At 51.0% G+C, this 16628-nt stretch overlaps 1 protein-coding gene across 41 annotated transcripts in view; it reads left to right on the top strand.

The window, feature by feature from the left end:
* Celf4 (CUGBP Elav-like family member 4) overlaps positions 1 to 16628 on the top strand; it is a 280589-nt gene that overhangs the window by 202604 nt on the left and 61357 nt on the right. For 23 of the 41 annotated variants that reach the window (XM_031365182.1, XM_031365181.1, XM_031365163.1 and 20 more), the window contains exon 3: positions 16244 to 16322. In XM_031365182.1, the coding sequence (XP_031221042.1) occupies positions 16244 to 16322 (79 nt within the window). The remainder of the gene's footprint in view (positions 1 to 16243; positions 16323 to 16628) is intronic. The other 18 variants (XM_031365186.1, XM_031365170.1, XM_031365185.1 and 15 more) reach the window with 1 other exon arrangement.

The raw sequence follows: 16628 nt of genomic DNA, 5'->3' as shown, positions 1-16628 counted from the left end.
GTGTGCTGACACAGAGGGCTGCAAGGACAGGAAAGAGGCCGGCAGGGCAAGCACCTCTGCTTTCAGCCCCGTTAGGTGATACCTCAACCCGATTATTCACCATGGAACCCAATTAGGAGTCTCAAAGGCATTGCCTTCCTGGTCTCTCAAGAGGCTCTCATCCCCATGGCTGCTGTAAGCCATTGTCTACACAAGCACAAGGCATATCTTGTACCCACAGCACTGGAGCAGAACACAGAGCTGTGGGTGGTGTGGGTGGCTCATCCCTCAGCCTTGTTTCAATGTGAATGTAGCTGAGAGAGCGGTGAGCTCACGTCATGGAGGATGCGTCATCCTGGAGGGTACCGTGAAGCTGCTTTCTGAATTGTGGGTGGTAGGGTTAGACCTCTTCATCATCTTCGAGTCTGTGACTCCCAGCCACTGTCTTCCCCATCGGTAGGGACATCGCTATTCAGGATGGATGTCTGACAAAATCCGGCAGGCTGTACACACGGGTCACAAGCAAGCCCTAGTCCACAGAGGATCCTGACCACTGACATCTGCCTTCTGTCCTGTGGACAGGACGGTAGGAGAAGACATTCAGCTCAGGAACACGTTTTGAACAGATAAGTGGGGAAGAGGTCAGCAGCCATTAGCCCATGTCTCCACTGAGCCCTCTTCCTGTCCCAGTACTGGCTCAGGTGTCATAGAACCTGTAGCTCCTGAGAGTCTCCCATCCCTATGGGCCCAGAGTCCCCATGGGAATATCCTGCTGCTGTATCTAAAACCCCAAATGTCATTTTCACTCTTCAAGGGACCCCAGCTCAGTCAGAGCACCACTTATGAGCTTCATCTCCTGGTGTTTTGGACATCAAACTGGTTCCCCCACCCAGGTGCTACAGAAAGACTTCCTGAATCCAGGATTTAGAGAAAAATGTGCCCGCACCCACCAAACTATCCCAGGCTTGGCCCCATAACTGAGCATTAGGAAGGTGAGAAGTCCCTGTCTCAGCTGTCACAAGGATCCACCATAGGTTCTTAAGGAAAAATGGGCACAGGGGGCTGTAGAAGGTGATGCATAATACCATGTGAGATACACTGCACAGAGGAGAACAAGGAACAACACAGAGTCCCCAGTCACCAGGAGCACCAAGCCTGGTGCTGACTGCTCCTTGGAGACTCAGTGCTAACTTTGACCCTCACCCCTCTTCCCTTCTGCCATGTGTTCGTTCACACACAAGCTATCCTAGGAGAGAAAAGACATTGAAGCCTTTGGCTGTGCATGAAAATAAGCTAGTCACACTTGGCGTACGCATATATGTGTGCTCATTTGCCTGTGTGATAAAGCCCAAATGTCCAGGCACAGGTGAGAAGCGTTCTGTCCCCTAGGTCCTCAGGAGAGCCACCTGCCAGCCAAGAGTTCCATCGGAGGGACACACAGTCCCCCTCCCTACCCGGAGGGAGTGGCCTAGCCTCAGGGCAAAATTTATCATCATTATCGTAATATCATCTCTAGTCTCGGCAGTGGCAGTAGCTAAAGAAAATACCAAGGCTTAAGTCGGGGCGCAGGAGAGAAAGTCAGGAGATAGGAAATATGATTTATGACGGAAATCAATGCAATCATAATACTTCGTGCTTATGAAATTGGGCTGTGCCTCCTGGGCCCACACAGGCCCACTGTACTTCAGCCCTGCCTGTCACCAGAGCTGGGGACGATGGGAGTCTGGGTGGAGAAATCTAAACGATGCACACTACCTACCTGCTTTCCAGCCTTCCTTGGCAGTCATAGGGATGCAGGGTATTGTCCAGAGGGGTAGTGGAGTGGAGCAAGTGGCAAGTGATATCAAGCTGGGTCCCCAGCACTTTGCTGGTGCCTCAACCAACTTGGCCTGTACTGCTCTGGAAACCATTCACCCAGGAAAGACAGTTGTGATGACACAAATCCTCAGTGAAGAAGGGCATGGTGCCTCAGTGACCGCAGTGAGGTAAGCTGCCTGTCGCTGCCGAGCTAATCGCAGTAATCTCTCAGTACTATGGGGCCAGGTACCAGGTACCAGGTACCAGCTTATCGTAAAGGTTAAAGTGACTGCCAGGGGAGTGGAGAGTTATAAGAAGGCTTCACCCAGGACACACCCTATCCAACACACCGCATCCTCCCCACAGTGTTACCCTGTGAACCCACCATGCTCTGTGCAGGCGATGATGTGCAGTGCTGACGGTAACTGTGGTAACTGTGGAAGTGGTGATGATGGTATCGATGGTGGTGATAGAAGGTCACGTGGCCGTCGTGACCATGAGTGGTGGCTATAACGTGGCAGCACCAGTAGTCACGTGTGTTTTCTGGTACACATGTTGCTCATAGAGCTGAGGGCAAGTAAGACATGCAGACTCTGTGGGAAGGCCTGAAGTCAATATCATCCCCACTGCCCAACTTTTCTAGGACGGAGGCAAAAAATTGACACCCTAGTCTAGTGACCTGGGATACCCTGGTCACTCTAGATACCTCTAGATACCTCTTTTCCTGGAGTCTGTTTTATTCCCTGCTATTGAATTCAGCCACTGGCAGCCACAAACTAGCTCTTCCTGACGGCATTAATTCATCCGGTACCCATTACCAGAAGCCCAGCCTTGTGCTGAGGGACCTTGAAGGGGATGCCCTTGGAAGGAGCCCTCTGTCGTGTGAGGTTTTACCATAGGTGATCAATATCTACCTGAAAGTCATGTTTCTACTGTCCACTGGCCCTTATCTTTGGCTCAGAAATTTTTGAAGCACTAGGATAAGCACATTCATGCCCAGATGTACTGTATCTTTCTTCCACCTGTCCCATGACCCCTCCTTGCCCCACCTCTGTTCAGGTACGTCCTCTTCCTGTCTGAACACTGGGGTCCTTGTAGGTGCCACTGGTCTGGGGCTCTGGTGGGTGAGGTTTTGCTGAAGGGGAAACAGAGTTCCACCAGGGGAACCTTTGGGGCCAGACATCTCAAGGCACTTTCAATGGGGCTGAAGGGAAAGCAAGTCTAAGAAGAGGATATGGAGCTTAGGGTGTGAATTCTCCCAACACCTCCTTTGCTACTGGATGCTAGAGCACTGGCCACTGTTAGGCTGTCCCTCACCAGATCCCACACCACTGTCGGCAGATTTCTAATGGAAGGTGGACAGGGGTGACATCTTAGAAGTCAGAAAGGTTGTTAGGAAGGGTCCCTTGGGCAGGCCCCAGATAAACTGCTCTTCCTGCAAGCAAGCATCAAAAAATGTGGGTAGGCCAGGCAAGGTCAGGCAAGGGAGAGACGGTGAGGTGGGGGTTGTAGCTCAGAACCTGAGGTTACAGGGCAGCCCAGCATCTGGACTGGGGGTCAAGGTGATTGTGCTGGTATTTCAAAGGGCATCCTGGGGCCGGCACTTGCCTTGACAAGACCTCAGGAGCTCAATAGACTTTCCAAACCTAATTAGTGTTTAATGGTCTGGAGAGACACGGCATCCGCCGTCACTGGCTGCGCCATGGCCGTGCTGTCCAGCGGAAGGTTCTTAATTAACCTTTAAAAAGCCAATCTGCTGGGCTGCCATGGGAGGTCACACACCTGTCACCACTCAAATGCTCACATCTAAGGACCACACCATCCCACGAGTGATTCTGAGGGTGATACTAACCACTGCCTTGAAGCAGGGTCTTGGGGAGATGTAGTGGGGATGTGTGCACCTGTGGCTGCTGGCCTGTGACCAGCATGGCGAGGGGAGACAGTGATAGGAAATAAACGGTGGAGAGCAGGCAAGAGGGAGACTTGGATGCCTGCTGCCTTCAGGAAGTATGCTCTGGCTGGCCCCTTCAGAGTGACAGTGGTGGGTGCAGGCAGAGTGGGCAGCCTAAAGAGCCAGGCCCTGTATATGGGCACAGGGGTCCCTGAGCCTTCCAGCTGTTCCTGGCTCATAACTATTCTGCCTTGAGGCAGATGTGGGATGAAGCAGGGCTGGATTAATGGAGGTGGAAGGTTTGGGTTCTAATCTCAAAAAGCAGAGGCTTTGGAAGGACCAGCTAGGCCTTGTGGACTAACAGTGAACGGTGGGCCTCAAAGGCTGGGAACTAACTGCGGAAACATGTCTGGCTTTGGGCTGGAGATCATGCCAGGGAGAATAGCTAAACTGACAGCCAGAATGTATCAGGGGCAGGGGCAGAGTAGCAAGATGTAGTTTAGGATTACCTCACAGGGCTGCAAGCCAAGTAGAATGTCCAAGGAGGAAGAGGAAGGGACAAGACCTCACTGGTCTCCAGACCAGTGGCACCTACAAGGACCCCAGTGTTCAGACAGGAAGAGGACGTACCTGGAGGTGGAAGAAAGATACAGTGCAGACAAGGAGAGAGCTTAGCTCCTTACCATTGAATACATACTCCACTAATATACCATATGTATATCACACACATCCCATACCACACCTGTGTGTAGAATCACTCACTCACACACACACACACACACACACTAAACACACTTATAGGCCCATTGCTTACAGATCTAGTGCCACCCCCACTTTGCTCCACTCACCTAAACATGTGCCCCCTCACCATTCTGTAAACACTTGCCCCTCACTCCACACTCCAGTTTATACACGTGCTTATACTTGCACTTAAGCCTGACACACTTGCAAGCCGTGCCCGTGACCCAGAGACCCTGGCATGTTCCAGAAGGAGGGCCGTGATCGATGCTTATTAATGAAGCTGCCCCGGAGATGGCTAATTGATGGTAGTGTGCGGCTGTTGTCTGGAATTTAACCTGATTCATCATTTAGCCTGTTGGAGGCTGGAGAGCTGTGTTAATTAATGCCAGGAAAACAGGCTTGGACGAGCTGGGTGCAGGCTCACATTAGAACACTGGAGCACAAGGGGCAGAGGGAGGGAGAGAGGGAAAGAGAGAGGGAGAGGGAGAGGGAGAGAGAATGGGAATGATTAAATCAGAAGCCCAGAGACAAAACAAATTTCAAAAAGCAAATGTCGCTGCCTGCTGTTCAGAGATGACTCAGGTTTGCGCTTGGCCGACATCACCAGATTGTGGCGTGGGGATTAAGAGCAATTTCCTCTTCATTTGTCATTTACTTCGTGTGGGCTTTCTCCCCAGGCTTATGCTGAGGCTGAAGTCTTGGGAGAGAATTAAGAGGGTTCGGGCTTAGGGAGGAAGTGGAGGGACAAACCTAGTAGGATGAGTGGACATGAGGGCCAGAGGGGCCCCTTGAGCCGCAGAGCATGTGATTCAGGTCAGATAAGAGACATGGAAGGAAAGAAAGGGGGCAGGCAGATGACACAGAGAAGGGTCCTTGTCCAAGTCTCTGAGCCTGCTCTTATGGCTTCCTCGTGCCTACTCTGCCAGCTCGTTCAAGAGGCTCCAGATTCAAATCTTCAGAGACACTAGTAGCAGTGTGGGGGAGAGCATGCCCCCTGAACTGCAGAGAGCCTCTGTGAAGGCTGGACAGGTGTCAGTCCTAGGCCTGATGCTTGGCTGAAAGGAATCAGGGATGTGTTTACAAGAAAACACTTTAAGACCTTAGCTGTGAGGAACTGCTCAGCCACGGAGCACTGCCTGGGAGGCAGGATCAGCTGCATCGGGTGAGGGGACACGGGATAGATCCACATTTGGAAGTGGAAACTTGGCCTTCCTGAACATTAAAGTTAGCCCACGTGGCCCTAAGACTGCCATACATTCACACTCAGTGGAGATCTCCCCTCCCTAGGCATCTACCTACCCACCAGTCAGAATGAGAGAGACTTTCAAAAGCTGGTACGGTCCCCTGCCTATGCAGGACTATCTGGCTATCAGGACTGGGTTATGATGCTGGGCTATGGGTAGAGGTATAAAGTCCCATCAGGAATAAATTAACTAAGGAGGTAAAAGACTTCTCCATTGAAAAATTTAAAGTGAGGAGAGAGAGAGAGAGAGAGAGAGAGAGAGAGAAGAGAGAGAGAAGAGAGACGAGAGAAGAGAGAAGAGAGAAAAAACAGGAGTGTAGTGTAAGTTCACATCTTTAAACCTAACTCTCTGGGAGTCTGAAAGAGGAGGAATGCCAAGATTTTGAGGGTAGCCTGGTCTACATAGTGAGTTCATGACCAGCCTAAATTACATGTTTAGACTCTATCCCCACAAGAACAGTAAATATTGGTCTCAAGGTATACTGTAAAGCCATAGTAGCAAAAACTGTAAGGGATTAAAAATAGACACACAGTAGGCTGCAGAGATAAATAAAGTGCTTGCCACACAAACACGAGGACCTGAGTTCAGTCCCCAACACTTACTGAAAAAGCCAGCTTATAATGGCATGGGCTTGTAATCTTAGCATTCAGGAGGAAGAGGCAGGTTGATCCCTGAAGCTCACTGGCCAGCCACATCGACAAGCCCAAGGTACAGTGGGGCCCAGGCATGTGGCAGAGTGGGCTTTTAGCAAACCTGTTCTTCTAAAGACTGCACAGTGAACAGTGGTGTGGAAGTGGGGATCCCAGAAAGAGCCCTACCACAGACGCACTCCACCAACACGGGGTGGGTGAATGAATGAGTGGCTGAATTAATGAATCAAGTTGGTAGTTCATTGAAAAAGCAGGCATGCATGCTGATAGACCAAGTAGAGAGGACAAAGCTGGGACAAGAGCGAAGGGCATGCTCTCAGGATGGGACGGATAAGTACCACGTGTCTCCGGCACCTTGCTTCTTGGTCACACACGACCTTCCCACCATCATCTCAGACTTTCTCCACAAAAGCAGGGAGAGCCACAGGAAAGAGAGGATGGCTGTAGGACACTGTGATAAGAGTTTGCATTAACCCAATGAAGGAGCTAGAGAAAGGACCCAAGGAGCTGAAGGGTTTGCAGCCCCTTAGGACAAACAACAATATGAACTAACTAGTACCCTCAGAGCTCCCAGGGACTAAACCATCAACCCAAGAGTACACATAGTGGAACTCATGGCTCCAGCAGCATATGTATAGCAGAGGATGGCCTAGTCGGTCATCAATGGGAGGAGGGGCCCTTGGCCCTGTGAAGGTTTATGCCCCAGTGAAAGGGAATTCCAGGGCCAGGAAGTGGGAGAGGGTGGGTTGGTGAGCAGAGGAAGGGGGAGGGAACAGGGTTTGTTTTTTTTTGTTTTTGTTTTTGATATTTTTTTCAGAGGGCTAACCAGGAGAGGAGATATCATTTGAAATTTAAATAAAGAAAATATCTAATAAAAAAAAAGGAGTTTGCATTAAGCCCTATCCCCCTGTATCCTAGGAGGGTATGCCTTTAAGGGGTTAAGTCACTGCTGTCTCCATGAGCATGCATACTGCAAAGCTAGGATAGAAATCTGGGCCTGGCAACTAAATCAGAGCTGCTTTCATCCAGAATTATCCATCCACTGTTTTCAACCATCATGCACCCCCACCCTAAAGAGGGTTAGTGACCCAGCCTGGCTGAGCAGCTAATTAGTTTGGTTTCCACGGCAGCGGTGTGCTTAACTGGGACTGTGAGGATCCTCCTACCTCTGCCAGCAGCACAGCCCTGATGGATGGGCCCCCAACAGTAAGAGGAAGATGGACACGGAATCCTTGACACTGGGGGGGACTCAGAGTCTTGACAGGGATGCGTGGTCGCTAAAGCCCAGCTTCCTTAGGGTCAGAGATCCTTAGGTTTCCTCTTGGCAACCTTTTATTTCACCTGTCCTAGCCCAAAGAAGTGTAGATCACAATGACCCCCCTCCTCTCCTCATTAGATCATGGAGGTTCAGGAGACAAAGGACATCAAACACTGGAAGGTCTTCTCTGTACTGGAAGCAAGAGTGGGCTTGGTCTAGACCTGTCATGGAACCTCTGATCAGTCCAGAGCCCAGGAGCAAGGGGGGAAAAAATCCTCCTTCTATCCCTTTAGGTGAAAGGGCAATAGATTTTATACATAAATTCCAAGCAAAGGTGAAGGAGAAGGCTCAGAGGAAGAGGAGGAAGAGGGGGAAGAAGAGGAGGAGGAGAAAGAAGAGGAGAGGGAAGGTGAGCAGACGGAAGGAGTGTAGGTAGCACAAGCCGCCTACCTACAGAACAGCCTCCCAGGGCTGCCTGCTGTTGCTGGCTGGACACTGTAGAACAGAGAAGCCTGTTGCATAGCAACTGCCGGGCAGCCTGCTTGTAGGGCTGGACCAAAGAGGATGATGTGTAGGCTGCAAAGGGGGCTGCTTGGACTAAGAGCTCTGCGTTCCACACATAATCTTAGTCCCTTTGCCAGATTTGGCCTGGGATGAGGGGGTCACTTGAGAACCAAGAAGCACGTCTGTGCCACGGGATAATTAATCTGTTTGTCTAGCACTTTCAAGGAAACAGCTCTGGACTCCTACCTTCCCACAGAATTAGACGGGGCTGGATACCAGAGAACAGTGGCCCATCTTGTTCTAAGCATCTGTCTGGCATCGTGCAGGCCTCTTTGAGCTCATTCCACTCCATGCACTTGATAGACTATGTCCTGATGGGAATTTGTTTTGTCTCAAACAAGCAGGCACCACCCAACCCATAGCAGCACCCAGGCCCTGCCAGGCTTAACAGGTACAGCCTGCCTCTCCCCGGACCCTCAGATTCTCTCCTCACTCTCATAGTTTGTGAGCTCCCCTCCTTCCTTCCCTTTGTTATGCCTGTAAGTACCCCCAGGTGTCCTCTAACTCCAATCCCACCCACCCTAAAAGTTTGGGTTTCAGGAAAGAACAAAGGATATTATGTCCACTATGTGGTCACAGAAAGTTCTGGAGCATGGGAGAGACTTACTTGCCACAGTTCACACTTGTCCTGCCGAGGTGCCCAGCTCCCACCACATGCCTGACTTCCAGGGCCTTTCTCACAACCAGCAAGCCCATTCTGAGGATAGGATCCAGCCATTTCCCCCAGGCAATTAGAAGCTCTGCTGCAGTCCTCGACATCTAACACTGTTGCTAGAGTAGAACAAAGAATCCCAAGTCAGTGATGCTCAGCGCAATACGCGTGAGGGTCAAGGAGATGGCTTAGTCAGCAGTGTTTGCTGTCACCGCGAACACCTACACACACAAGCGCACACACCACATGTAATGTAATCACCAGTATAATCAAGTGGACTCAATCATGGAAGGCTTGCAAGAAGTGGGGGCAACACCTTAGGATTTTCTTTGTAATACAGAGGGGTAAGAGGAGGTGAGGAACGAAGGAGTGGCTTGCACACAACACGGCACAGGGTCTTTGGGAGTGACCTGGAGGCTATCTCAAGCTCTTGGCCTAAAGAGTCCTAAGAGTTGGCTGGTCAAATAAAGAGAGGAATAAAAGGGGCAAAGATCTTGACAAGGCTGGTGTGTCTCCACTGGACAAGCGTCAGATGGCCTCTTCAGATCAGGAAGTAAGGACAGAAGTAAGATTTATTTTGAAAACATCTTGTCTGGAGGGCTTGCATTTCAACGGGCTCTGGATTTGCATATTTTAACAATAACCCTGTTCTTCTGGTCTGGTCATACTGCTGGCTGTCTCTCTAAAGGACGATCACTGCTTCAATAAACCCTTCCTAATCCGAAGGTACAACAGGGCTGCTCAGCTGGAGGGCAGAGGATTAACAGGGCCTTTCTCTTTGGTCTGGAAACAAGTCTGAAGGGCGGGTGACCCACTTGCAGCCTCTGGGCTCTTCTGCCAGGCCCAGGAACTAGGCTGGTGAACTCACTTGAGAGAGGCCTTGGTTATCCATAGGATGTTAAGCCGTGTGTGTGTGTGTGTGTGTGTGTGTGTGTGTGTGTGTGTGTGTGTGTGTGTGTGTGCGCGCGCGCGCGCTCACATGCGTGCATGTTCAGCTTCAGGTTTCATTCCACAGGACACTGTCTACTTTAGTTTGACAGATTAAAATATTTATCTGAGGGATTTTATTCATCTCTCCACCCTAACCCCCCCTAGCTCCCCTTCCTCCTGCCGTTGAAACCTTTCTTCTCAACAAGCCTGCCCTGCTCCCTGTACTTTCAACAATGCAGACTGCTTCAGAGATCCCAGCATGGACCTTTCGGGGTGAGGGGTGGCTGTTGTAGTTCTTTGCCCTTTTCCAGTTTTAGTGTCTGTGAAGCTGAAGTGAAAGCAGCTTTGGCTTTGGAGACAGGGTCTACCACTGGTCTGGAACTCGCCAATTAGGCTAGGTTGGCTAGCCAGGGAACTCCAGAAATCTGCCTGGCTCGACTTCCCCAGCACTGAGATTGATCGAAAGCACATGCTGCCGTGCCCAGCTTTGTTACATGGGCTCTGGGGGATCCTTCTCAGCCCCTCGTGCTTGCACCACAAGTGCTTTCATGACTGAGATAGCTCCATGCCCTCAGTATGTCTTAAATATTCACTGTTCCCGCCACCGTGACTGGGGCCTGCATGTGCATCAGAAACAAAATGGCTGTGGGCCTTCCCTTACAGACTGGAGACAGACATTAAACAAACCATAGAGTCTGGGACCAGAACATTCCATCAGTGCCATAAAGCAATGAAAAAAAGCATGAAGAACTTCAAAGGACATCTGATATATATTGCAGGACCAAAGGGTGAAGCCTTGAGACCATGGGAGGCGTAAGAGGCCACCAAGCAGAGAAAAAGATCAACATCAGCTCTATCCTAGGAAGCCCTGGAAATCTGTACCCTGACAGGGGGTCAGCTGCCCTGGACAAGCCGTGGTGGGGTACTGTGGATGCCACTGGGGGTGTTCATAGTCAGGCCTCAGTACTGGTGTAAGTCACGTCCCCTTGAACCTTCAGCCCCTCTCTTTGGAGTGAGCCATTGGCAATTTATTAAGGAGGCAATTAAATTAGTACGATATTTACAGCAAACTACAAATGATGCACACAGTTCCTGTCTTTCCCCCAAGAGCCTTCCTCACCGGGGCAATGGAAGCCCCCAAGAAGGGCTCAGCATTGCCTCTGACTCGGCCTGAACCTGGGATGTGTAGCCTGGGAATCTGACCCAGTAGCAGATGAGATCTTGACCTCTTGGCAGCTTTCAACAAACGCTTTTACCATTCATGTGTTAGCCTCATTATTTGTGTGATGGTAAAGTTCGGGGCAGGCAGCATAGACAGCCATACACCTTTGTTCCCTGAGATTTATGAGGGAGTTCCATTCTCCCACCATAAAGGATCTACATCATGGTTGTCATCTGTGCCAATCAACAGTGGGCAAATTATGGGGAATCAGAATAGAGCATGCTTATCTTACAGCAGTCCAGGGTGGCTGGGCTATGATGGCACTGGCTATATCCCAGCAGTGTGTTCCTTTTTACACCAGTACTGAACATGTCCCTGAGATAGCTTACCACACATTAAGATCACTTGTCCCTGATGCTCCTCACCTGAAACCCAGGAAGTACCTGGGGCTCACGGACTGCCAGTGGGAGGAGGAAACACAGAAAGCTAACCCTTTGATCCCAGGCCAACTACACTTCTTCCTATAAGCCCAACACCACAGAGCTATTTCTGCCCACAGACGTGGGAAGCAGGAAAGGCTGATCTTACCTGGCCTGTAATGGGAACTACTTTTCTGTGTTCTCTGCTTTCTTATTTCATCATGATCCCCCAAAACAAAGTGAATTCTTTAAAGGCAACAGTTATATATGGTATGCTACTAATCATGCATGTGCACATGCACGTGTGCACATGTGATACAAGGGATGCTCCGTCAAGAGGTTGGGTCTGGAGATACCAATTCCTAAGAAGGGTCTATGACCTAATAAGAAATGATTTCCCTGTCGTTAGAAAATAGAAGCTAGATAATTACACAAGGGGACAGTCCCAGGTCACCTCCAGAGTTGGGTTTCAACAGCTGTAAGGCAATGAGGAATGCAGAAAGGCTCAGTCGCACCCCCAAACCTCTGTACCAGCCTTCAGGGGAGGACATGGCTGCACAAAGTGGAAGTTTCTCTTTCTCTTTATGGTGACACTGATCGTTCGGAAGACCCCTGGATGTCCAGGCTGGCTCTGCTCTAGAGAGGGTGTTCACTCCTGTCTGATGAACCTCTCCCTTTAAAGGCTGGGGAGAGTACATTTGCACAAATAAAACCCTACTCTCTCACGATCCAGTGAGCAGCCCAGCTGGTGCCAGGAGGGACTGGAATGAAGACGTTTAATCAGAGTCATCTTCCTGATGGATGGTGCCCTGCACCCTGGCTCTCAGGGGTCAGGCAGCAGAAACCTGTGAGGAGCAAATGTGGTGGCTAAAAGCAGAGAGAAGGGTGTAGGAAGCAGGGGTAGAATCAGGAAGGAGCCTGACCTGTCTGTCTGTCTGCCCATCAGCCACAGGTCTCTCTGCCTATATAGAGAGCCATGCTGGACAGGTGAAGCCTTTGGACCAGCTCAATCATCATATTTATTCTAATTGTATCGTAATCGTCCCCAAGGAGCCTGGTTCAAATGAGCTTGACATTATTAAAATTTTAATGCCCAGTTTTCATAGCTGAATGAATATTTAAAGGGTATGTCCCAGCGTACGTTATGGTGATGAAGAAATTAATGGAATGTCTTGTTTAATGCATGGCTATGTGTTGATGCAAAGAGTGGCAGAGGGAGGGGCTAGGGGCAGGGAGGCAGAGTCAGAGGGAAGGGACTGGGAAGGAGCCAGTTGTCTGCCGCTGGAAGGAGCAAAGCTGGCCTTAAATCATGTTCTGGTGAGACCAGCCCAATCCATACATATCTCTTTCCCCAAAGTAGAACCTGGAGTTGACAAGATTGGACCTGAGTGTGGCACGGGACAGGAAAGGGCCAGCTCCTTTCTGGTCCTAGCCATCTATGCAGAGCTTGGGAAACTACCACACCCAAATCCGTTTGTTCCTTCTGGGGGAGCTCGACCTAGAAAGAGACCCCAGATCCCAACTAGTCTCAGAGCTCTGGCACAGGAGCCTCCAGTCTTTAGGAAATGGCTCCTGATCCAGGGAAGGCCACCCCTGGCTGTGTGGACATCCCTTCCCAGCCTGGAGGCAGGATCTAGACGGAAGAACGTTCTCAGGAAAGTGCCATGTGGTAGCTTTCTTAGGATGCCCCACACTGTCAGGATGTGTGGATGGTGATGACAGAATCGTGAAACGGGGAAAAAGGTAGGGACCAAAGGTGTCCTGAGTCCCTGGCTTGGGCTGGAGAAATAATGTTTGCTACAGGGAGGTGTCAGGTGGCCTTTATCCCTTCTTTTCATTCATCCTTCATTCTTCCACACTCTCTTCCTCTCCCTCTTCCTCTCCCCCACCCTCCCCTTTCTCCTCCCTTCCCCTCCCTCCCTTTTGGGTGTCCTTCTGGCTTCTCTCCTTCTGACACACCTGGCCCTGTCATCTCTCCCCATCTCTGTGGCCTAACTTGGTATCTTCCACCAGGCCAGCTTACTCCGCTCACACTCCCTTCTTTAAGGCAGAATCAGGGCTTGGCAATGCTGGACCTATGGCGTACGAGAAATGGGAGAATATTCTACCTTCCAGACCCAGCCTCCCGAGCAGAGTCTGCTGCAGCTAGGAAACTTCCACACCCTGGGCTGGCATTTGACTTCCGCTGAAAATAAAGTCTGGGCCTGTGTGCTATCTGGCCACCCTGCCCAGCGCTTGAGGCTAGCCCTGCAACAATTATCATAATCTAGCAAGATAATCCACATAGCAGCTATGGAGCCCTGAGCAACCTAAACCCTCAGCCTCTTGCCATTGGATTCCACCCTGAAGCGTGTCTTGTATGAGGAAAAGAGTGGGTTTCCTGTAAGATCCTTCCCTGGCTCAATCTTCATGGCTGGGAGTGTTCCTCTTCTGGGGCTGTTGGGTACAAGATGTTTGCACAGTTTAAACTACCAACATGTACTTCTCACTACCCCGGAGGCTGAAAGTTCTAGACCAGGGTATGAGCAGGATGGATTTTTGAGCAAAGTCTTTCTTCCCTGGAGAGGATCACCTTGCTGTGTCCTCAATGGCCTTTGTCTGTGTGTGCGCCCGTGTCCCGGTGTCTCCTAGGGACTGCAGCAGCGTGGGACCTGCCATCATTACTTAGACTGTCCTTACCTCCTTAGATGCTCACTGTTTTTCCAAATACAATCACAGCGAGGGCTGCAACGTCTCTCTATGAACGAGGGCTGCAAGATTCAGTCCACTCCAGGGACTTTCCCGATCAGCCTCAACGAATGGCATAATGCTGGGGTAGGGCACTGCAGGCCTGAGAAAGGATCAGGAAGGAGATAGGTGTGGAAATGTGGGCTGGGAGTGTGAGGGAGGCAGGGGAGGAGGCTTCCACACTGAGATTACGTACAATTGGTACCCTGAACAGCCTGTCCCAAACTGTCCTCGCTTAGAAATCGTGTCTTCGCCGTATACTGTCTGGCCCTTCCTCCCCAAGTAGCTGGGGTCCCTAACAGACAATCCATGCAGGCTGGTCTCTATGTGCACAGCGCTCCCGCCTCTCCCGGTAGCACCCTAATCAGGTTCCTCCCAGCAAGATGTAGATGATCATCCTGACTGCAGAGAACTGTCTACTTTGAGAGCTGGGGAGTTGGGGGTGAGAGAAACCAATGGCATAATTGGGTTCCTAGGCCCAACTCCTAATTGGGTTCATAATTGGGTTCGCTAAGCCCTCGGGTAGCAGAGGGGACTATCCCAGGTGGGCAGTCAAGAGTGATAGCTGGGCTATAGCCCAGTGTTAGAGTACCAGTTCGCATATGCACATAGCCTTAGGTTCAATCCCTAGTGAGCTGCTGAGCTCCAAGCAGCAAGCCAGTAGTGGATTCCCCTCCCCCAGCCCCCACCTCCCCACGGAGCCCCTCTCCTTTCCCATAGTGAGATTCCTGGCTGGTCTTTTAGACGCTTCCATTCCTTCAATTGGAAAAAGACTGTTTGTTGGGGGGTCCAGCAGCACCCACATGCTGGCAGTTTGGTGTAACAGGGCAGTCCTCCCGTGGCTGAAGGGGCAGAAACTTTCCTATAAAGCAACTTTCTTTCACCCACTTCCAGGGCTGTCAGTCACGACCTGGTGGTGTCAAAGCAGGACAGCCTGGCCCCCAGAGGCCAGTCTTGCTGGCCTTGGCTCCTGCCTCTCCTTCCTTGTCTGCCCTGACTCTAAATCCTGTGTGCTGCCTCTGTCCTTGCTTGCGTGGCTCTGCCCTTCCCCTGGCCTCAGCTTCACCTTGCTGAGTCACAAAGTCCTCCCTCCCAAATGCCCAGTTGTCTTAACGCAGCCAAAACTCACTTCAGATCCTAGACCGGAAGGCAGGAGGCTGCTTGTGACTGCTGGTCCAGGCCCTGGAAGGGAGGGGAATTGGCAACAAGGTGCAATGGAAGCAAATGCAGAGACAGACTTTGCAGACTTTGCCACAAGGTGGCCCGGAAAAGCACGTGACTGTCTATTGGCCTCGGCTTCTCTGCCTTTAAAATGGGGGTGCTTTTGCCGTTCTTCTTGCGTCTTGGGAGAGAAATGCAACTGCAAAGAGGAATCAGAGAGGAGCATACAGGAGAAACATGGGTGGCGAAGACATAAAGAACGTCTCATTACGTGGTTCTATAATTTTTATTGTCTGAAGTACGGCGGGAACCCAAGGCTGGAGAGACCACCCTCGTACCTCGGAGCTGGGGTTCAACCTGCGGTTTGAGCCACGATGCTTGGAGTTCAGAGACCTCTAGCGGCCAAATGTAGTATTACACCAGTTCCAGGGAGAGGCTCGCGCAGGCACTCCAGTGCTCCAGTGTCCTGACGCCTTACTACCCACAAACAGGAAAACCGATAGTGTTTACTCCATCTTTGCAGGACCTCTCTGACTCCCATCGGGGACTCCAGCCTAGAGCTGAGTTCTAGACAGAAGTAGGAACCAAGTTCTCCGCCATCTCTGTCTCCCAGGCCAGTCTTAGAGATGACCAGGTCTGAAGTCAGTCCCAGGCAGGGTCCACCTGGACAAAGCCAATTGTACTGAGGGACCCCAGCGCTGGCCCACAGGTGTGCCTCAGGTACAAGAAGGCTTTCTGGGCGAAAAGAGAAGGAATAGGCATACTATCAACTTCAGATTCTGATTCTGATATCTGGTTTCGGGATATTGAGAGCTATTCAAAAAGGGAGGAGCCCTACAGCTTCTTCAACCCAGAAAGGCACACCTTCTCCCCGACCCCACGCTGCGAAAGAAATACTGGGCTGTGGAGAATGAGGTAGTGGAGGAAGATGGATGGAAATTTGAGAGGATGTCCTGCATGCCTCTAGATGTGCAGGGGTCCCCAAGGAGGGCGTGGCACTTGCGAACTTTAGCTCTTTGGTTCCCCCTCCCTGCTTCCTGTAATGCTGTTCCCTCTACTCTGTTGCAGATGAACCGGCCGATCCAGGTGAAGCCTGCGGACAGCGAGAGCCGAGGAGGTAGTAGCTGCCTGCGCCAGCCCCCTTCACGTGAGGGCCCACTTGTCTCTGACCCCTCCCTTCCTCCTCTTTCCTTCCCACCTTGTCCCACTGCTGCAACTCCCTACCTCTTCCTCTTCTTGCTGCTCCCCCTCAGAACTGAAGGCTAGGGACAGGCCTTTGTTGCTCTGAATGACTAAATGTGGAAAGACAATATGGAATGGTTAAGAGACAGAGGCCTGCTGGACAGAGGGAAGGGTTGTGCCTGTCTTAGAAACAAAGTACCATGTAGGGGTTATCCTTTTACTCTCTCGGGCAAAATGTGTGCCTACCTGAGTGCTGTCAAGGAACACCCCC

Source organism: Mastomys coucha, unplaced genomic scaffold (genome assembly GCF_008632895.1).
Source record: "Mastomys coucha isolate ucsf_1 unplaced genomic scaffold, UCSF_Mcou_1 pScaffold13, whole genome shotgun sequence".
NCBI classification, from domain to species: Eukaryota; Metazoa; Chordata; class Mammalia; order Rodentia; family Muridae; genus Mastomys; species Mastomys coucha.
This window is presented reverse-complemented; position numbering and strand designations above follow the sequence as displayed.